Source organism: Microtus pennsylvanicus, chromosome 11, assembly GCF_037038515.1.
Source record: "Microtus pennsylvanicus isolate mMicPen1 chromosome 11, mMicPen1.hap1, whole genome shotgun sequence".
NCBI lineage: Eukaryota > Metazoa > Chordata > Mammalia > Rodentia > Cricetidae > Microtus > Microtus pennsylvanicus.
The window spans coordinates 79,775,515-79,795,718 of record NC_134589.1 but is presented as its reverse complement, the minus strand read 5'-3'; the positions used below and the strand labels follow the sequence as shown (position 1 = coordinate 79,795,718).

The 20,204-nt window shown below is 41.6% G+C and overlaps 1 protein-coding gene across 2 annotated transcripts; it reads right to left on the bottom strand.

Moving 5' to 3' along the window:
* Window positions 1-1,343: 1,343 nt before the first annotated feature.
* Window positions 1,344-16,038, bottom strand: Mat2b (methionine adenosyltransferase 2 non-catalytic beta subunit). 2 transcript variants are annotated; one of them, XM_075941313.1, is made up of 7 exons: window positions 15,847-16,038; window positions 10,329-10,523; window positions 8,031-8,145; window positions 7,338-7,490; window positions 4,890-5,083; window positions 2,812-2,925; window positions 1,344-2,223 (listed from the first exon to the last, which is right to left on the bottom strand). In XM_075941313.1, the coding sequence occupies exons 1-7, from the start codon at window positions 15,874-15,876 to the stop codon at window positions 2,053-2,055; spliced, it is 972 nt and encodes a 323-aa protein (XP_075797428.1). In that variant the 5' UTR covers window positions 15,877-16,038; the 3' UTR covers window positions 1,344-2,052. The 2 variants fall into 2 exon arrangements, with proteins under 2 accessions (XP_075797428.1, XP_075797427.1); XM_075941312.1 differs by lacking the exon at window positions 15,847-16,038 and adding an exon at window positions 13,457-13,644.
* Window positions 16,039-20,204: the final 4,166 nt, after the last annotated feature.

Below are 20,204 nucleotides of genomic sequence, written 5' to 3'. Positions count from 1 at the left end.
AACATAAGTGGCCCAAAAATCTAAGTTCAAAGACAACCTGCAGAAAATGTGTACTGTGCGGCTGGTCAATATAGGATGATGGGCCTGTGTGTGTCATGCTGGCCTATGCTATTGGCTCTTGACTAAAGAATGAGAAGATGACGGTTCACACAAACTTACATTTTGCATGGTGTGAAGTGCAACAATTATGGGCCTGGAGAGCTGGTTCAAGGGTTAAGAGCAATGGCTGCTCTTGAAGAGCAGGTTCTATTCCCAGCACCCACATAGTGCCTCACAGGTCTTCAACTTCAGTTCCAGAGGATCTGATGTCCTTATCTGGCACCAGGTATCCCATGCAGTGCTCTTATACACTTTTTTTTTCTTTTTTTTTTAAATGTGTAGCCCAGGCTGGCCTCAAACTCGTGATGCTCCTGCCTCTGCCTCCTTCAGCAAATCCTACCGGCGTGCGCCACCACAACCGGCTCTTATACACTTTTTTAAAGAAAAAAAAAAAAAACAGAAAATACAGCAATTTGAAGAAAACCTCTAAATTCTCAATTTTACTTTTTAGTTTTTGCCTGCTTTGTAACACAGGCTGTCCTTGAAATCACAGTAATCCTCCTGCCTCAGTTTCTTTTCTCATGCTGGGAATACAGAAATCATGCCGAACTAGCAGGCTTTAATTTTGTATATTCTATTTCAGCTCATCGACAATGGTTTAAGATGGTGTAAGCAATAACCCAGTAAATTCCAAAACCTAATGCAGTCTGGTGATTGCCATAACCAAATGATCCAAACAAGGTCCATTCTAATTCCCAAATTCTAGGTAAATTTTAAATAAAACATAACAAGACTATGGAGTTGTTTCTAATCAGTTGGTACAAAAATACTTCTAGATCAAGTATAAGGGTTACCTTACACCACACTGCATGCTGACATTACATAGCAGAGATTCTAAGCGTCTAAAACTTAAGTCAGTCCTTATATTGTCTCACTATGTAGTCCTGCCTGGCCTGATGCTTGCTATTTAGACCAGGCTGGCCTCAAAAGCAGAGATCTACCTGGTTCTTATAGAATAAATGATGTGTATCATCATGCCTAGCAGTACTTACAATTTAAGAAGAAACAAATTAAAGATAAACCAATTTTGGGAATGGAAGACAGCCGAAGAATGTGGTCCCTGGTGGGCCAACCATCTCAAGTGGGTGGCTCTACCCGTGAGTCAGTGTTCTTAAAAACAAAAGGAAACAAAAACAAAATATTAAGGAAGCAGGGATAGATATAGGAGTGAATATGATCAAAATACACTGAGATTCTCAAAATTAAAACATTATATATTTTTAAATAAAAGAGAAACCAAAGTGTTACATGCCAGCAGTATTTATTGTTATTCATAAGTGATCAAAAGACAAACAAGGCTCATTATTATAAGCACATGTATGAAATATCACTTGGTGACAGAGTGAAAGAGACAGATATGTATTTATACTAAAAAAAATACACACACACGCACTCTCTCAAGTGTCTGCCACATGGTGCTATGCAGGTGAGGTGTCAGGCTATACAGTTCTGATATACACAACACATTAAGAATCAAGCATAAAAACCATACTTAAAGTTGCAAAAATAAAGTTTCCTTTTCTTCAAGCATTTTGATCTGGGCTCAAGCAAAGCAAACAATGAGCAGCGATGATTTTCACAGGATCCTACACGCGCTGAAACTATCAATATACAAAGGTCCACAAACAAAACAAAAACGGAGTTACAGGAATGGATAATGCATTTCATCCAGAGTCTAACAGTCTGTTTCATCCCAGCTCTCAGACATTAAGAATCATAATTTATATTTCTTGAAGAGGAAGGTGAACCAGAACGAAACGATCAACTCAAAGTCATGACTGCAAACAAGGCATGGCTGCCCTCAGTCTCTCCGACATTCTCCTAGTGCAACAGCATCATTTACCTGAAGGATCATGAGTCACAATTAAGGAGTACTCATACAAAACTATTTCCTTTATTCTTGAAAAGTGCCACATACTAGACTTTTCATTTAAAAAATACACAGCACATAAACTAGTGAAAGACAGTCTGTCTCCATCTCTTGTCAATGAGGAAAGGCCAGAGCGAGTCTTTGATTCCAATTCGAAATGGCGTCCGCTGGCCAATGCCCAAAGTCTCCAATTTGGAGCAGTCAAGCTGAGCATTTTTGGGGCGTTGTGCTCCTATGACGGGGCTGTCAGTAATCTTTAAAGAAAAACAAAACAAAAAAAATCATGAGTAAAGAAGTAACATCTTGAGACTTGATAACTCAAATAGAGTTATAAGTTTCCCTTAGTGAAAAAAGACCTGATCTTATTAGATATAGAAAAATAAACATGCTGCCCTCAAGACAATACTTAGGAAAAAAAAATCAGCCAGGTGGTGGTGACACACACCTTTAATCCCAGAACGGAGGAGTTCCAGGACAGCCACAGCTACATAGTAAGACTCTATCTTGAAAAACAAAACATGAAAAAAAAAAGTACGTATGTCTGTGTGTGTGTGTGTGTACATGGGAGTATATGCTCATGTGGAGGTCAGAAGACAGTAGGAGTCAGTTCTCTCCTTCGGTAATGTGGATTGACTCAGGTTGTTGGGTTCTGCAGCAAGTACCCCCCACCCCACCCCCTTTTATCTCCATCAATACTCTGACTTCTTTAGGGGTAATTTACAGTTAGATACTAAGATGCAAATTAAGTTCACCTTTTTTAATTATCCCAAACAGAAAAATGCTACTAATAACATATAGCGGCCTTAGAAGGTCAGGAGGGAGGCGTCAATCAGCAGACTTACAGGTCTTAAGTGACTGCTCGGGAGGTTGAAGGCATCTGCAATCGCACATGCCATTTCGTACTTGGTCATCTGCTCGTTGCCAGACCAGTGAAAGGTTCCCTTAATGGACGGATCCTAACAACAAACACAAGGGAAGAGAGAAAGAAGAAAAAAGAAAATTAATGGTAAAGTTTGACAAGAAATTTAATTTTAAAGGTCCAAGAATCAAAAGCAAACCTACCATTTTGGAATATTCTCTTCAAATACCTAAAATCAAATATCTACAAATAATCCAACACTAAAAGCAATTTATAGAAATAACTTTTTGAAATAAAAACAAGTGGCTCCAATTTAGAGACATTGACTAACTTTAATTAACATTTTAAATTATTAAGTTAATAATTAAGTTAAATAAAAACAAAACAGTTTTGAGACATGATCTCACACAGTCTAGGCTGTCCTCAAAATCATCATATAGCTGAGGCTCACCTCCAGTTTGAGTCTTCCAAGTTCAGGGATTACAGGCATGCACCATCATGTCGGGTTTATGAGGTCCTATGATTCAATACAAGGCTTTTTGCATGCTGGACAAGCACTTTATGGTCTGAACCACATTCTTAGCCTCACTCCTTTTGTTTTAAGAAAAACAAAAAATTTTGGCTTCGCTTCTTAGCCTTGGCTCACTAGATGGACACAGTGGGCCTAGAATTCATAGGGATCCACTTGACCCTGCTGCTTTACTGGTATCTCAAATGCTGTTATTACAAGTGTGTACCACCAAGATCAGTTATGAAACCATTTTAAAATGAACCTAAAAAGCACAGTGACACATGCTAGTAATCTTAGTATTTGGGAAAGATGAGGTAGAAAGACAGCCTTGAATTGCAAGGGCAGCCTAAGTTACACAGGGATTCAAGGTCACTCTGGACAATAAACTGGTCACCTGAAGAAACTGAAGAGATGAACTAGTTAAATACACTTAACGATGCCATGCTATTATTTTCAGTCTTGCTCAGGCTTCCTCCCCCTAACAAATTTCCAAAAGCTTCTACTATAGAATTAACTGTTTGTGTGTGAACTCAGGTGTGCACGTCACAGCACGTATGTGAAGGTCAAGGACAACCTCTGGTGTTGGTACCTGTCTTCACCTGTATGAAGAAACTTTTAGTTTACCCACAGTATACACTAGTATGCTGTGGAGCACTCTTTTTGTAGACTGTAAATATGCACTACTCTTGTTGGTTAATAAAGAGCTGGCTGGTCAATGGCCATAGGATTTTCAGGGCAGGGAGAACACTAGGAGGAAGCAGGAGAGAGTCTGAGGAGATGCCACGCGATGTAGAGCGAGCAGGATTGGAAGTATGTACATGAGGTAAACAAGCCTCGGGCAGCATACAGATTAATAGAAATGGGTTAATTTAAGTTATTAAGAGCTAGCTAAAAACAAGCCTAAGCTAGTGTCCAAGCATTTAAAAATAATGTTAAATCTCCATGTCGGTTATTTGGGAACTGGTGGGCAAGAAAGGAAAGTCTGCTTGCTTATACCAGTATCATTTTCATATAGTAAAAAAATGGAGTCATGCTGTGGCCAGCATTACTCATAATCTAAACTGTCTCCAGTCTTCGTATGGGTATTGTATTTAATGCCAACTTCTCCAAATGCTTAAAATTTATTTCCATTGTGGGGTGGAAAGATGGCTCAGTGGTCAAGAGTGCTTATTTTTTCCTTAAGAGGAATTGGTTTTGTTCCCAGGGGATCCCATGACCTCTGATTGTTTGACACTTACATGCATGGGTGTATATAAATTCATGAACACACACATATGTAATAAATTAAAAAATACCTCTCACTAGGTGTGGTTAATCCACTGTGTCTTTACTCCCAGAACGAGGAAGGCAGGGACAGATCTCCTGCACACTACAGACCTCATGAACACAACCTCTACTCTGTAGAAACTGCTTTTGTTGGTTTCCGGTTTTTTAAAAACCATGTTTAACTTTTCAGTCTGTGAGAATCTATGTACACCCATGGAGGGCCAAACACCAAAGCAGAACTTTCACTAAGACAGAAGGCAGGCGCCATCTTTCCCAAGACTCACCAGCATCCTCTTCTCTGCCAGCTGCCGGCACACACTGGCTACATCCTTCACGTGTGTGGGGAACCTCTGCTGCCAGTGGTCCATGTTGGCTGACTTGTTGCTGAACTGCACCTTGTCGAACATAACAGTCACAGCACTTTCTTCAAGCTTTTCAACTTCCCCATACAGAACAGGAATTCTCAAAACAGCAGCACCTAGGGACAACACATGTAGATATTTTATGGCTGGCTCTTTCCCATGTTTTAATGTAAAGAAAAATTGTGTGAATTTAAATAATAGCAAAAGAGAAACCTTGCCTTTTAATATAAAAATACCAGGATAGGATGCAGCTCATAACTGAACAAACTGAATGGTGATCATGAATATTTTAAGTATCTGTTGACACATATAGAATTCCTATAAAATTGGTCATTATACCCATTAAAAAATAGAGCCTATATAGACAACAAAATGACTGACTGGAGGTCAAGTGTGAAAGACAACAGCATTGCAGAACAATTTTGGGCCAACTGGGAAACCGTCTACACAGGTTACGTATTTGATAGCTGGAATACATCAAGGAAAGGTTTCCTCCTGACTGATAAACATCACGTGATTATGTAAACAACACTCCGGTCCCTACAAGACGCACAACCAAGTGTCTGGATACTGCACTGATCATTGCTGAATTTGACCAAGTATACACACACAGAAGTACCAATCAAAAACTGATCAATTTAAGGGTAGGGCTGAGTGGTCACACGCTTATAATCATGGTTGAAGAAATGTTCAGTATTAGATTTTATACTGATATCTGGTGAAGGGTATGATAGCTGTCAGATTATTAGCACTTTTAACAAAGCAGACATGTATTTTCATTTATAAAGACAGGTCTTGCTGTGATTGGAATGTTGTATCCACTCTAAAATTATATATTGAAGTTTAATTCCCAGTCCAACAGAAAGATAAAAAGGTAAGTAGGTAGGTAGATAGGTTGGTAGATAAATACATACTTGACTATGTATGTATATAGGTAGGTAGGTAGGTAGGTAGGTAGATAGATAGATAGATAGATAGATAGATAGATAGATAGATAGATAGATAGATAGATAGATAGATAGATAGATAGATAGATAGATAGGGATGGATAGATAGGGATGGATGGATGGATGGATGGATGGATGGATGGATGGATGGATGGATGGGATGGATGGATGGATACATACTTGAGTATGTTCATGCTTGGTTTGGGGAGGTGCTTTGGGAAGATGTTTAGGTCATGAAGATATCACTATGAAAGAGCTTAATGGGGAGCAGTCTAGTATGGTTGAGGACAAGCAGAAAGGAGGCCTTTCCCACACGCTGGTTCTTGGAGGTTAAGACTTCCCAGCCTCCAGAACTGTGAGAAGTAAATTCCAGTTCTTTATAAATGATCCATTCTGTGCACTGTAACAGCAACATGGAACAGACATGAAACAACATGAAGCAAGGTAGAGACTGATGTTAGCGCCACTTCTTAGGACTGATGCTCATTTGTGTATCTACTTTATCTGGAGGCACTGGAGATCTAACCTTGGGCATCGCACATGCCCAGCAAGTACTCTACCACTGGACAGAATAACTTAGAATAGTTAATAAACAAAACAAAACACAAAACTTGACAAATTAAATGTCCATAAATGAGGACACCACAAGCTGGTGGCTGCTTCTCAGGGGTACACTATGACCCAAAGCATCGGTTTCCACAGGGATCATCATGTTGAGCATGGTGCTGCAACACATAGAAAATAAGTGAGCACGGTGTGCCCACAGACAGGAAGAAGTCACGTCAGAACTGGCAGCATATATAATGAGATGCAGAGATGTGGGAAGGAAGTCAGATTATGAATCAAAACGCAAACACTTGAAAAAATTTTTTTCTGAAATACCTCTCCTAAGAAACCATATTTCATGTTTGTGCTCCTGAAGGAACAGCACACAGGAGAGATTTCATTCTCCCAGCTTTAAATTTTCTTTTAGTTTCTTTTCAAAGAAGTTACACATGTACACATAAACGCACATGTTAAAAAGAAAATATCATGGTATAGGATGCCTCAAAATTTTATTACATTTATTTATGTGTATGTGTGTGTGCAGGTCAGTGACAGCTTACAGGAGCCAGTTCTCTCTGTCCACACAGGTCTCGGGAAGGGAACTCATCAACTGGTGGCAGCACTGTTACTTACCGAGCTGTCTCACCAGTCCACAGTCTCATTTCTAGTAACCTACGGTTAGTTCCTTTTCTTTCTCTCCCTTTTTTAATTACAAGAGGGGAAGACAGAGCTTCACTGACTTAGCTTCTGAGTGCTGGGAGTTCAGGCATGTAATACATACATACAGCAACTCTGGATATTTTTATAAGTTAGGACATATCTTTTCATAAACAACACAACACAGTCTTCATCAGGTGCCAAATATGCTGGATCTTACCTAAATTGTTCTCCAGGACTGCCTTTTCTCCATCTAATTTTGTTTTGCCATAGAGATTCAAGGGATTTGGTATATCTTCTTCTGTGTAAGGGGGATTTGTGCCATCAAACACATAATCTGAGCTAATGTAGATGAGAAACGCTCCAACAGCAGCTACAAAAAGAAAAGATACGCCCACTTCATTACTTTTGCTTGGAATGTTTTCTGTTTTTGTTTTTTTCTTCAACAAAAACACATGTAAGAGAGCAACAAAACTTTCAACTTAAACAACCCGGTGAAGCTGGACAGTGGTGGCGCATGCCTGTAATCCCCAAATTCTAGACGCAGAGGCAGGCGGAACTCCCTGAACCTGAGTCCAGCCTGGTCTACAAAGTGAGTTGCAGAACACTCAGGGTAACTCAAAAATTCTGTCTGTAAAAACAAACAAAAGCCAAAACCACAGTGAAGGAGGCTGGAGAAGGCTCACAGCTAGCAACACTGGTGCTCTTCGAGAGGACCTGACTTTGGTTCCTAGCACCCACGTGGATGTTCACAACCACCTGTAACTCCAGTTCCAGGGGTCTGAAGTTCTCTTCTGATCTCCAAGGATACAAGGCACACATACTGTGCATAGACACACATGCAGGTAAAATATTCCTAAACCTAAAATAGGTATGTCTAAAAAAAAAAAATCCAGTGATGATGTAGCATTACCTGCCTCCTTTGCTAAATTCCCAGAAGCACCCACATTCAGCTGGGAAGCAGCATCTGGCTGACTCTCAACAACATCTGGTCTTCTCTCCGCAGCACAATGCACTATGACGTGAGGCTGAAAGTTAAACACTGAGTTGAAACTCAAAATGGTAAGCAACAGAGAACAATGGCTTCTTTAGAGAACTTCGGAGAAAGAAAAGGTTCCTTAAGTCAATATTCCTTTAATTAATAAATCATTTAATTTTAATAGTTTGTCATACTTCCTTTTTCTTCTTCAAACACACACATGGTTTCCAAAAAAAAAAAAAAAGAATTGCACTTTGCACACCACACACCAGGCAGATGTAAGCCCAAACGTCATACCTAGCCAAGGTAAGAAACAACTTAGTAATCCCTAGACAAAAATGCAGAAAAAAACTGTCAGCAACTGTAACTATAATCAAAATAAGACGGCTATGCCGATGTGGTGGGAAAGGGTTACCATGTACACGACTATAACTCATCAGACCGCAGGCCTCACGGCACTAAGTGCTCTGCCGTTCCAGTTAATGAATTCATGACATAGGCAATAGTACCCGCTGCAAGTTAAATGTTTAAATTCAGCCATTTAACCAGAATCAACTATTTACAGAACCTGCGTGCCCATTTGACCATAAATGCAGTAAGCCATCCTGTCCTGGTTATTTTCCTATTACTGTGGAACAAAAGCAAATTGGGGAGCAAAGAGTTTGTTTCACTTACACACCAAAGTAAATCACTGAAGGGAGTCAAGGCAGGAAGTGGTCTAGAAGCCAATGGTGTACTCTGCTTACCAGCTTGCTCCCGCTAGCATGCTCAGCCTGCTTTCTTACACAACCCAGGCCAGCCCACATCAGTCATTAATAAAAATAAATAAAAGCCCCATGGACCAACATGGTAGAGGCATTTTCTCAACTGAGATTCTCTCTTTGCAGACGGCTGTAGCTCTTGTCAAGCTGACAACTAAACAGAACACAGGAAGTACTGTGAGCAGAACAGGTCTTCCTTACACACAAAAACAGAGGGATGCAGGAGATCTTTCACAGAGAGTTATTTTTTTAATTCAAGAAGAACAGAGCAAGAACTAAGACTGTGCTAACAGTCAATGCTATGGAAGCCACACGACAACTAACAACCATTTGTAACTCCAGTTTCAACTAGAAGGACTTCCTTTTCTGGCTGCTACAGGCACTGCACACACGTGTTGCACAAACATACACATGGAGGCAAAACACCCGTATGTGGAACATTACTTTACACTATGTGAATATACACCACTGTGATGGGATTAATGAAGGAGCTGACTGGTCAACAGTTGGACAGGTAGAGGTCAGGCGGGACTTGCAGACAAAAGGAGAGCATAAAGAAGGGGAGGAGTCTCAGAATCTTGAGGAGATGAACCTGCTATACTGAGAAAAGGTACCAGGTCACATGGCAGAGTGTAGATAGGAGATATGGGTTATTTTAAAATGTAAGAGTTAGTAACATGCCTGAGCTACTGGCCAAGCATTTATAATTAATAAGTCTCCGCGTGGTTATTTGGGAGCAATTGCCAGGACACAGAAAAACTCCACCTATACCTATACACAGAAAATATATAAAAATAAATTTTAAAAGGAGAAAGAGGCAGAGAATGAACTCCCACATACCTAATTTCAAGAAGGTATAATTGTTTTTAAACTTGAATATCAGAATCTGGGATGCTTCACATGTAGCATCGAGGGCCCATCAAGGATTTACTATATTACACTCTTTGGGCATGCAGCCTAAAATCAGGTTTCCCCAGTGTTTCGAGTACCCATGCTCTAGGGCTCACACCTTTAGAAAAAACCAAAGCTATAATTTGATGGCAAGCCAAACTGTATCTCCTTCTCCCTCTAACTTTTTTTGGAGCATAACAAACAGGTTCTCGAAATCCCTGGCTGTACTTTCTTGGCTCTAAAGCAGAAATAATAATTTTTTCCAGGTTCCAGATAACACTTATTTGTATGGTGAGTCTTATTAGGAAAATACTGCATAAATACAAGCTGTGCACTGTGTAAAGGACAGGGAGGATCTAGCTCTGGTGTAGAGTACCTGCCCAGCATGCTGGGGACCCTGGCCCCACAACCTGCACCACTGCAGGTAAAGCACCCCCCTCCCCAGCAAAGTGCGCTCTGCACTGTTGCTGCTCAGCAGGTTACAGTTTCAAGCACAGCTTCCAGCCAGCATGCACTTTCTGTACACTCCAGAGAACTCTGAATAGAATGCACATACAACTTCAAACATAAAAACCCGTACCTGAAAATCATGAATGAGGTGATGAACTGCTTCAGAATCCAACAGGTTCACCTGTTCAAACTTTGGTCTTGCTCTTCGAAAGCCACAGCCGACAGTGTGCCAGTTACTTTGCTGAAATTCTTTGTAAACTGCTCTGCCAAGAAGACCTGTGGCGCCTGTAACTAGAACCCGCCGAGTAGGGATGTTTACTTCCTCCTAGAAGCGGAAAAGAAGGAAAGTCTGCTTGAAAACAATTCTTCTAAAGAAATGGGCTGCCATCATTGTGTGCCAAATACCTGAAATCTAAGTATTTTTCTTATTAATGTCATACCTAAAAACTCAGTTTTAAAGCTAGATTAATCAAACTGCACCAACAACTGTACAACTTAATAAGTTTGTTTTTTAATTATTTTATGTGTATGAGTGTTATGCAGGCGCACCACCTGCGTTGCTGGGGGAGACCAGAAGAGGGTGTAAAATCTCCTGGAACTGGAGTTCAGGCAGTGGGCTTACAGGTGGGCTGAGAACTGAGCCTGGGTACATTGCAAATCAACAAAGTACTCAACCAGAGAACCATCTTTCCAGCCACCACTTACTTGATAAGTTTTAATAATCAATCTCACACTGCTTTTGCAGAAGACAGACGCTGAGTGACTTACAACCACCTATAACTCAAGCTCCAGATCTCTGGCCTCTGAAAGCAACTGCATTCACACACAAAAGACTCTAACATAAAAAATAAGGGGCAGGAGAGATGGCTCCATGGTTAAGAACACTGCATGTTCTTCTTGATTCCCAGAACCCAGAGGCAACTAAAAACTCCGTCTGTTAACTCCCAGTTCAGAGGATCTGATGCCCTCTTCTTTCTTCTGTGGGCACCAGGCATGCATGAGGTGCACCCAAACACACAGGAGAAACACTCATGCACATAAAAATTTTTTAATGAATATGTTAATAAAAACTAAAATCTTCCAGACTAGTAAAAAAGAAAAAAATAATAGAACAAAGTATTAATAATGAAGAAAAAGAACCCAAGATAAATCACAAGTAACTTCCCCACTTGATTTAGATTTCATGTTAATAATGGAAGTTATTTTGCTTTTATGATGGATGAAGTGATGGTATATCACCTTGATGAGTCAACAAGAATTTCCCATCTTCGAAGATATTATGAAAACGCGCAAGCCTCAGATGGCACATCACATTTTTATAGGTTTGAAAATCTGTCAACATTTCAAAGCAGTTTATTTAGACTAAAACTAATCTGATCTTTAAGACATATATTTTAAATCTGAACAAACTAATATATATCCCTCAGTCAGCACTAAATTTACTTACACATGAATACAGAATACGATCCTGTTTCAAGAAACAAATGAAAACATGAAAAGTTACCCGTATACCCCACCACCCTGAAAAGCGATCATATCTACCCATCACTGCTACAGTGCTGAGTTTACAGGCATTCAAGTTAGTTACATCCAGCTTACCACTCTCTACTCTGTAATTTTAACACATTAACTTTACATGTGTACATACATGCATGCATGCAGAAACAGTCACAGCCTGAAACTGCAAATGAACTTGAACTAGCTAAAGCCAAGTCACTTGGAGACAATACCGAATGTACATCACCCAAATATAAAAATCTTGCAGCTGGACATGGTGGCACTCTGGGGTGTAGAGACAAGGAAGTCTCTGTTGAGATCAAGGACAGCAAGGGTTATACAGAGAGAACCTGTTCTAGTTAGGGTTGGTTACTATGCTGTGATAAAACAGGACCAAAATCTGAGGAAAAAAGAGTTTATTTGGCTTCCACTTTCGCATCACTGTTCATCATTAGAGGAAATCAGGGCAGGAAGTCAACAGGGCAGGAACCTGAGGCAGGCTATGTAGAAGTGCAGCTAACGGACTTGCCTGCTCAACCAATTTTCTAGGACATCCGCCTAATAATGCTAACACCCTCAATGGGCTGGTCCCTTTCACATCAAACAGTAACTAAGAAAATGCCCCACAGGTTTGCCTGCTGCCTAATCTTAAGGAGGCATTTTTTTTCTGAGGCCCCCCCCTCTCCAGCTTGTATTAAGTGGAGGTAAAACTAGTCAGCAGTGCAGGGCACAGCGGCCCGTGCTTTTAATCCCAGCACTTGGAAGGTAGAGGCAGGCAGGTCTCTGTGCGTTCAAAGCCAGCCTGATCTAAAGAACTAATACCAACAGCCAAAGATACACTAGGACACCCTGTTTCTTTTTTCTTTCTTTTTCTTTTCTTTTTTTTTTTTTTTTTTTGGTTTTTCGAGACAGGGTTTCTCTGTGGCTTTGGAGCCTGTCCTGGAACTAGCTCTGTAGACCAGGCTGGTCTCGAACTCACAGAGATCCGCCTGCCTCTGCCTCCCAAGTGCTAGGATTAAAGGCGTGTGCCACCACCGCCCGGCTTAGGACACCCTGTTTCGAAAAACAAAAACAACAAAAACCAGACAAACTAGACAGCAGAGACTCCATTTCAACAGACAGACACAGATTTTGGGGCATGAACAAAAGTGGTCATCTCCTATACTTTCTTATACCTGAAAGACATACTGGCTTGGGAATTAAGTCTCATCAATTGTGCAGGTCAGTAATTGCTAAGGGGCTCAAAACAAAACGACTCGGATTTGGGAAGAGGCAGGGGAAGTTTACCAGACACTTGGTCTCCCAAATCTCAGCAGTCTTCCATCGTGCAAGACTTGAAACCCAAAGTGGCCAAGGGCCAAACAAACCTGTATTGGAATACCTGCTCAAACCTTAGCGAATAAACTCGAGGCAAAGACCGTGTTCTCACTGTGAGACCGAGCGTTAACAGTACCGCATACTGGGGAACACTGACATCCGTAAAAGTGCCCCAAGTAACGTGCCCTGTGAACTATGAAGTCACTGAGCTGACATTCCCAACGCCGTCATTGATAACAAGCCACCCTCCCATCTCCTTAAAGATCCAGGAATTCAAAACAAAGGTGAGGTCCACAGAACCCAAATGGAAACAAGCCGTCGGGGGTGACGGGAGGCCCCCACCCCGCCCCAACTTCCTGGCTGCAGCGGCTCAGGGGAAGCCTGCAGCGAGCGAGGTAAACAAACTCAGAGGCGCCACCCAGGGCTCCCCGCCCCGCACCTCACCTCCACCAGCCGGCAGCTGCCGGGAACGAAGTGGATAGAGAGCTCTTTCTCCCGGCCCACCATGCCAGCCGCTTTAGCGCCGTCGCCGTCGCGACCGCAGCCACCTCCAGCGCAGCACAGCCGGGGGCCACAGCGCCCGCGCCCTTGGCCCTCCTCCCCCTAGGCCCTGGCCGACCCGGGCCGCCGCTTCCGGCTTCCGCCGCCATGGCCGCGGCCGTTGATTGGCCACCGTCCGCCACGCATTCATCACGGGGCGGGACCTCAAGGGACGCTCTAGCACACGTGCCAGTTCTTAAAGAGATAGAGCAACGCCAAGCAGTGACTGCAGGTTTTCTTGTGTTTAAGAGAGTGAGTGATGTTTTTTCTTTCTTTTTTTTTTTAATCTGTCTACTTCTTCCTTCCTAGTGAAGGGGAATAAAGAATCGAGTGGCCTAGAGTTCTGTGTGTGCAGACTGCGAAATGCCTAAGAGTCAACTGCGCGTGTATCACACAAAGTAGACTACATCAGTAACTTGAGAGGCAAAAACCAAGGGTGGTCCCATCCCAAGAGCTGGGATCACAAGAGTGGACAAGCAATCTAGACAAGCTGTGATTGGTCGTTTGTTTGTTCAAGGAAAGGAGAAAGAATAAAAATAGGTGCTGTCTTCTGAGTCATTAACATCTCTGGAAACTAAGTTTTTCTGGAATGTTAAAAAAAAAATGCTGGGGCCGGGCGGTGGTGGCGCACGCCTTTAATCCCAGCACTCAGGAGGCAGAGGCAGGCAGTTATCTGTGAGTTCGAGACCAGCCTGGTCTACAAGAGCTAGTTCCAGAACAGGCTCCAAAACCACAGAGAAACCCTGTCTCGAAAAACCAAAAAAAAAAAAAAAAAAAAAAATTGCTGGGAAGTTTTTTAAGTGTGTATTTTTAGCTAATTAAAAATAAAAAAGGTGTGGGAGGGAATATCATTTGGGTAATTTAAGAATTACAAAATGAGAAACAACTCCGATAATGAGCCTGGTCCACGTTTAAGTAGATTTTACAGGTGTTCTGGCTGCCCTAAGTGGAGGAAGTCACTTTAGGGGACCCTGCGGGGCTGCTCGAGCCAAGCTTTGGAGGAGCTGCAAAAACTTAAAACGATGGGACCAAGGAAGGGCGCGCGCAGTGCCGGGCATTCTTCCAAACCTGTGTGGCTGTTTAAAAGTTAATCAGAAACAACAGCCTCTAGTGCCTGACTCAGCACTCAACTGAATTACCTGCGGGTTAAAAAACTTCCGAAGTACAGCACAACCAAGCCTATGAAACCTCCACTGTAAATGAAAGCTCTCACCCAGGAAAGAATTCGCCTGCTTCGACCCAGCCTTCTGCTCTCATCCAGACACCCACATAAGGGATTTCAAAACTCGCCCCTAAACGTGACCATTGCCTGGATTTCCCCCAAACGCCTTATTGTCACAATCCGTCTGGTTTATTTTTAAACTAACGATCAAGCTGCCGTCTAGAAAAAGTTTTCGTCAAAGCCAGGTGATTTTTCCTTCCTCCCCCATACACTAAAAAAACGTATTCCCCTTTCACGTAATTCTTTGGGGGGGGGGGGGAGGCAGCCCGAGGCCCGTCAGTTTTTCATTTATTTTTTTTTCTAATCCAGGCCTTAAAGATTACTAAAAGGGCTACCTAACACTAAATTACAAGAATAATTAGAAAGAAAAAGTCTGAGGGAAAGGACAGATCCAAGATCCCACATCCTTCTTAAAAGTGAGAATGTCTCTAGTTGGAAGGTGTGAAGGAATCCCTTCCTAGACGGGATTATAAATTGTACTCAAAAGGAACATGTAAGGATTTCTGCAATTTGCAGTTTGATTCCCTGTGCAACCTTCGAGTGAGTAAAGAAATATTTGTTTGCCTACATTTAAGAATACGATTTGACACCTGTCAGGCAAAAGTTGGGCATAGATCTCTAGGGGCACATACTTAAATGCAATTTTTAGTCATTTTGCTTAATAAAAAAAAAAGGTTCTATGTGTACAGTCAATGTCCGGCTTCCGACAGGGATCACGTCTTAAAGAGTGCAAACTGGAACTGAAAGTCCCATTAGCAGATTCAAGCCCTACAAGACAAAAGCCGGGCATGCACCACCGATTAAATCTTATACTATCCAGAACCTTCGCCACCATTGCACGTAGCGTAGAGAATGAAACTCGTTCTGCTTCATAATTTATTTCTGTCAAACACAATTTGGTTTTTTGGGTCAGAAACCCAAGAGAGTTTATTCTGTGTCTCAAGCTTCTGTTTCTTAAGGAAATGGCACCGGCAAATATTTCCTCTACACCCATTTTGCTCTTACCAGCCGTTCTGAATCGCTTTTAAGTCAACGCGGAATGGAGACTGTATCTTGAATCGCTAGCTCTTACCTGTTCCATGTCCTCCGGCATTTCAGGCATGATTCCAGAACTATTTTGGGGAAACAGCAGCGGGAGGAATACCGGCGTCTGGCTTCTCTGGCTGGGTCTTTGTTTGCTCCGCCCGCACCGAGCACACGGACGCCAAAAACGTGAGGCGCAGCTCCGCTTGACCTTTTAAATTAGCATTTCCATTCCAATCCTGGAATCTCGTGCAGTTTTCCACAGTGCAGTAAACTGGCAGCTGATTCCTCCTGTTCGTTTTGAAACTACCCAATGAGAAGTTTCATGTTTAATTGTAAGTCAAGAGAGGGTCCATTACCAAAATCCACGACAGAACTGTTAAACAAAACAAACAAATAAAAAAAAAAAGTGCAATTCTCCCGGTAGAACTTCTTGACGTCTCCGGTAGCGAGAATGAGCCAAGTTGGGGGGAAGTACAATGCAATTGATTCCTGTTTTGAAATATTTCACACGTTTCACACTTAACAGAATCTTTAGTAAAATTCCTCGGTGCTTTCCAAAAAGTTTATTTTGTGTGTATGAATATTTTGTTCGCATGCATGTATGAGCTCCATGTGTGCCTGTTGGATCCCCTGGAACTGGGGTTATGGATGGTTGTGAGCCATTTTGTGGGTGCTGGGAATCGAACCCCGATGCTTTGAGAGTAAAAGCCATCTCTCTTAACCACTGAGCCATCTCTCCCGCCCCATTCAATGCCCTTTTTAAATGTAGAATGTGGTCGTTTCCATTGACTGTATTCTGTTTATATTTAGCCAAGCATTGAATACCGCTTCTCAGTACTTTCCAAACCTGCCCCTAACAGCATCAACAGTGTAGAACCACTTTTTAGCAGTGAAGCGGAGCCAGCAATTTGAAGTTTCAAGGGCGATTTAAGCTTGCTTAGTTCAGCTTTGAGACATTGAGTTTATGGCCTTGCACTGTTTTAACGTCTGTAGAAGCTGGTATTGAAATTGAGCTTTAAAATGCTACTCAGCTTTATAGCCTACCCAGAGGGCATAGGGCATGTGATGTGGCAAGCTGTAGGAGCTGTAGGAGGAATTCAGAGGATTCACCTAAGGTCAGGAAATCAGAGGAGGCCTGGGGGAGAGGGAGGTGCTGATATATATATATCTTAAAGATTAGTCCTGTCAAACAGCAAAAGCTGCAGTATCAAAGAATTCAATTATAGGATGATATCTTTTGGTATCTGTGATACAACAGTGAAATTAAAACCACCTACTTTCTTAAATGATAAATTGAAATTCCTCAAGGTGAAACAGTCCTGCTTAGGAGAAGACATTATTAATAAGTTCAAATTAATTACAGACTGGGAAAAAATAATTTTAATACATATACCCGAAATGAGTATATTCAGAATATTTAAAGAACTGCAATTCAATAATTTGAAAAAAAAACCATTTTTAATTGTTTAATAATTTATTTTATGTGCATTGGTGTTTTGTCTGTATGTATGTCTGTGTGAGGGTGTCAGATCTAGGAGTTACAGTTGTTAGCTGCTGTGTGGGTGTTAGGAATTGAACTCAAGTCTCCTGGAAGAGAGCTGCTAATCACTGAGCCATCTCTCCAGCCCCCAATTTTTTAAATTGAAGAAAATTTTACTAGATGTAACAAAGGAAAACAGAGGAAGGGCCAATAATTACCTAACACATTGAGATATCATTGTACACCTATATAGAATGGTTGAAATTGAACAGACTTACCCACCTTTAAATGCTTTGGATTTCTCTCTAGCTTTGAAGCTTGTCCTGGAGCAAGCTCTTGTAGATGAGGCTGGCCTTGAACTCAGAGATCTGCCTGCCTTTGCTTCTGGAGTGCTGAGATTAAAGGCGTGTGCCACCATCACAGGGCCAAAATTTTGAATTTTTTAAAAATATTTATTTATTTATTTATTATGTATACAATATTCTGTCTGTGTGTATGACTGCAGGCCAGAAGAGGGCACCAGACCCCGTTACAGATGGTTGTGAGCCACCATGTGGTTGCTGGGAATTGAACTCAGGACCTTTGGAAGAGCAGGCAATGCTCTTAACCTCTTAGCCATCTCTCCAGCCCCCTTGAATTTTTTTTTATATGCCTTGGTGCTTTGCCAAGATGTACATCTGTGTTAGGGTATTGGTTCCCTGGAACTGGAGTTATAGACAGTTGTGAACTTCCATATGGGTGCTAGAAATTGAACCTGAATCCTCTGGAAGAGTAGTCAGTGTTTTCAACTACTGAGCCATCTCTCCAGCCCAAACTTTAAATGCTAAAACGCAATATTTGCCTCTGTCTTCTTAATGTTTTCAGCTGGAGCTGAGAATTAATTTGCCATAAAACAAATAAACTTATTAAAAACATGTTTTACATGGCAATGCTGCGCTAATAAGGCACTAAAGACCAGACAATAAGGATCCAAGAGTTCAACAATTATACATTGAATTAGAGAATAGTAAGTTATGAATAGCAAAAAAAAAATTACATGGTGAGATTGGCAGTTGGGAGTAATTTTGATAAGGTTTGCACAACTCCGTTAGGTTCAACTCCCCATTCACGGTAATAAGAAGGTGGCTTTGCTTCTACCTTCAAGAAACAGAAAGATCAGAATCATCTTCTTGCACTTGTTTCTTAAGTGTCTAATTCCAAACAGTGGATGTTAATGTGGCTCATTCTTAACTCCTTCACTTGCCGGCCCTCTCTGTCCTAGGACTTGCAAGCATTTTCAACAGTCAGATTGCTCACTCTATGATAGTGGGAATACAAAAATGGTGAAACCATTTGAAAATACATGGCTGACATTCTTTTTTTTTTGCTTTTTTCGAGACAGGGTTTCTCTGTGGTTTTGGAGCCTGTCCTGGAACTAGCTCTTGTAGACCAGGCTGGTCTCGAACTCACAGAGATCCGCCTGCCTCTGCCTCCCGAGTGCTGGGATTAAAGGCGTGCGCCACCACCGCCCGGTACACTTCCCCATCAACCAGTAATGCAGGCACGCATTCATAATGAAAGCATATACCCCATTCACGAAGATTTGTATGAGTATTCTGAGATGCTTAATTCCATTTAAATTTTTCTTTTTGGGCATGTTCCTGTGGGGTAAGGGCATTGTGCTGGGGAGGGGAGCAGAGGTTAATTTGTAGGTGTTGGTTTTCTCCTCTTTCTTTTTCTTTTTAGTTTTTCCAGACAAGGTTTCTCAGTAGGTATGGAGCCAATCCTGGAACTTGCTCTATAGACCAGGCTGGCCTTGGAGATCTGCCTGCCTCTGCTGGGATTAAAGGCGTGTGCCACCACCTACAGGTCTCTCCCGCTATTGTTGACTATGTGATTGGACTCAGGTTCTTAGGCTTGGTGCCAAGCACTTGTACCCACTGAGCCACCTCACCAGCCCTATTGCTGAATTCAAAATGGCATGAAACTTGAGCTAAACCAAACAGCTGTCAACGGATGAATAGATAAATTCTGGTTCATCCATACTGGGGAATACTACTTAGGAATACAAAGAAATAAACTACAAAAATGAATCTGTCATTTGCAGAGTGAATGAAGCTAGGCAGAGAGAATATGATTCCATGTATGTGAAATTCTAGAACAGGTGGGTAATCTTTGTGGAAGGCATAACCTTGTGCTGGTAGAAAACGGGGATTGACAGTGAAGGCCTTAGTAAACTTTCTGAAGACTTAACTTTTATCAATGGAATGTGAATTTCAAGAGTATAGACATTTAGCAGACGTGTTAAAACACAAAAGATATGTTTATTTCACTCTATTGCTATATGAAGCTTATATCCATTTTTAAAAAATAAAACAGGGTGTTGTAATTTATTTAAAACCAGCAGGAAAGGAGTCACGCCATACAACAGGGATCATATGGGAATTTTATTTTAGAGAAGGGGCAGAAAAAGGGTACAGAAAAGGGGGCGAAAAGGGGGGCAGAGATCAGTTCCTGGGGACAAGAGTGGCAGAAGAGAAAGAGAAAGGGGGGAGGGAGAGAAAGATGGAAGGTGGGCAAGGTCTACCTTTTAAAAGGGAACACTGTGAAAGTGCATAGGAGGTGCTCTCGGTAGCTCCTGTCAGAACCCCAAGGGTAGGCCAGTAGACGCCTGAATACAAACAGAGTCTCCCTATGAAGTCCAGGCCAGACATGAACTTACATTTTCCTGCCTCAGCCTCCCAAGTGCTAGAATTATATACAACCACGCATAGCGATACCTGCATTTTAAAACACAATACAATCATATTTTGTATCCTTGAAGTCACAACTTTGGACTCAGTTAACATTTTCTGGGATATTAGTTTGATGTAGTAAGAGCAATCACATTGATAAAATGGACAAGCAATTTGGATCTGAAAAAAAGTCAAAATCTGTTTTCCTGT

Bases quoted from the DNA above. Each gene is read 5' to 3' on its own strand.
- Mat2b (XM_075941312.1), bottom strand. From the start codon at position 13,519: ATGGTGGGCCGGGAGAAAGAGCTCTCTATCCACTTCGTTCCCGGCAGC. The intron at 2,926-4,889 runs GTGAGTCTTGGG...GTTTGTTGTTAG, and splicing joins TGGCAGAGAAGAGGATGCTG to GATCCGTCCATTAAGGGAAC. The intron at 2,224-2,811 runs GTAAGTCTGCTG...TTTTCTTTAAAG, and splicing joins CGAGCAGTCACTTAAGACCT to ATTACTGACAGCCCCGTCAT.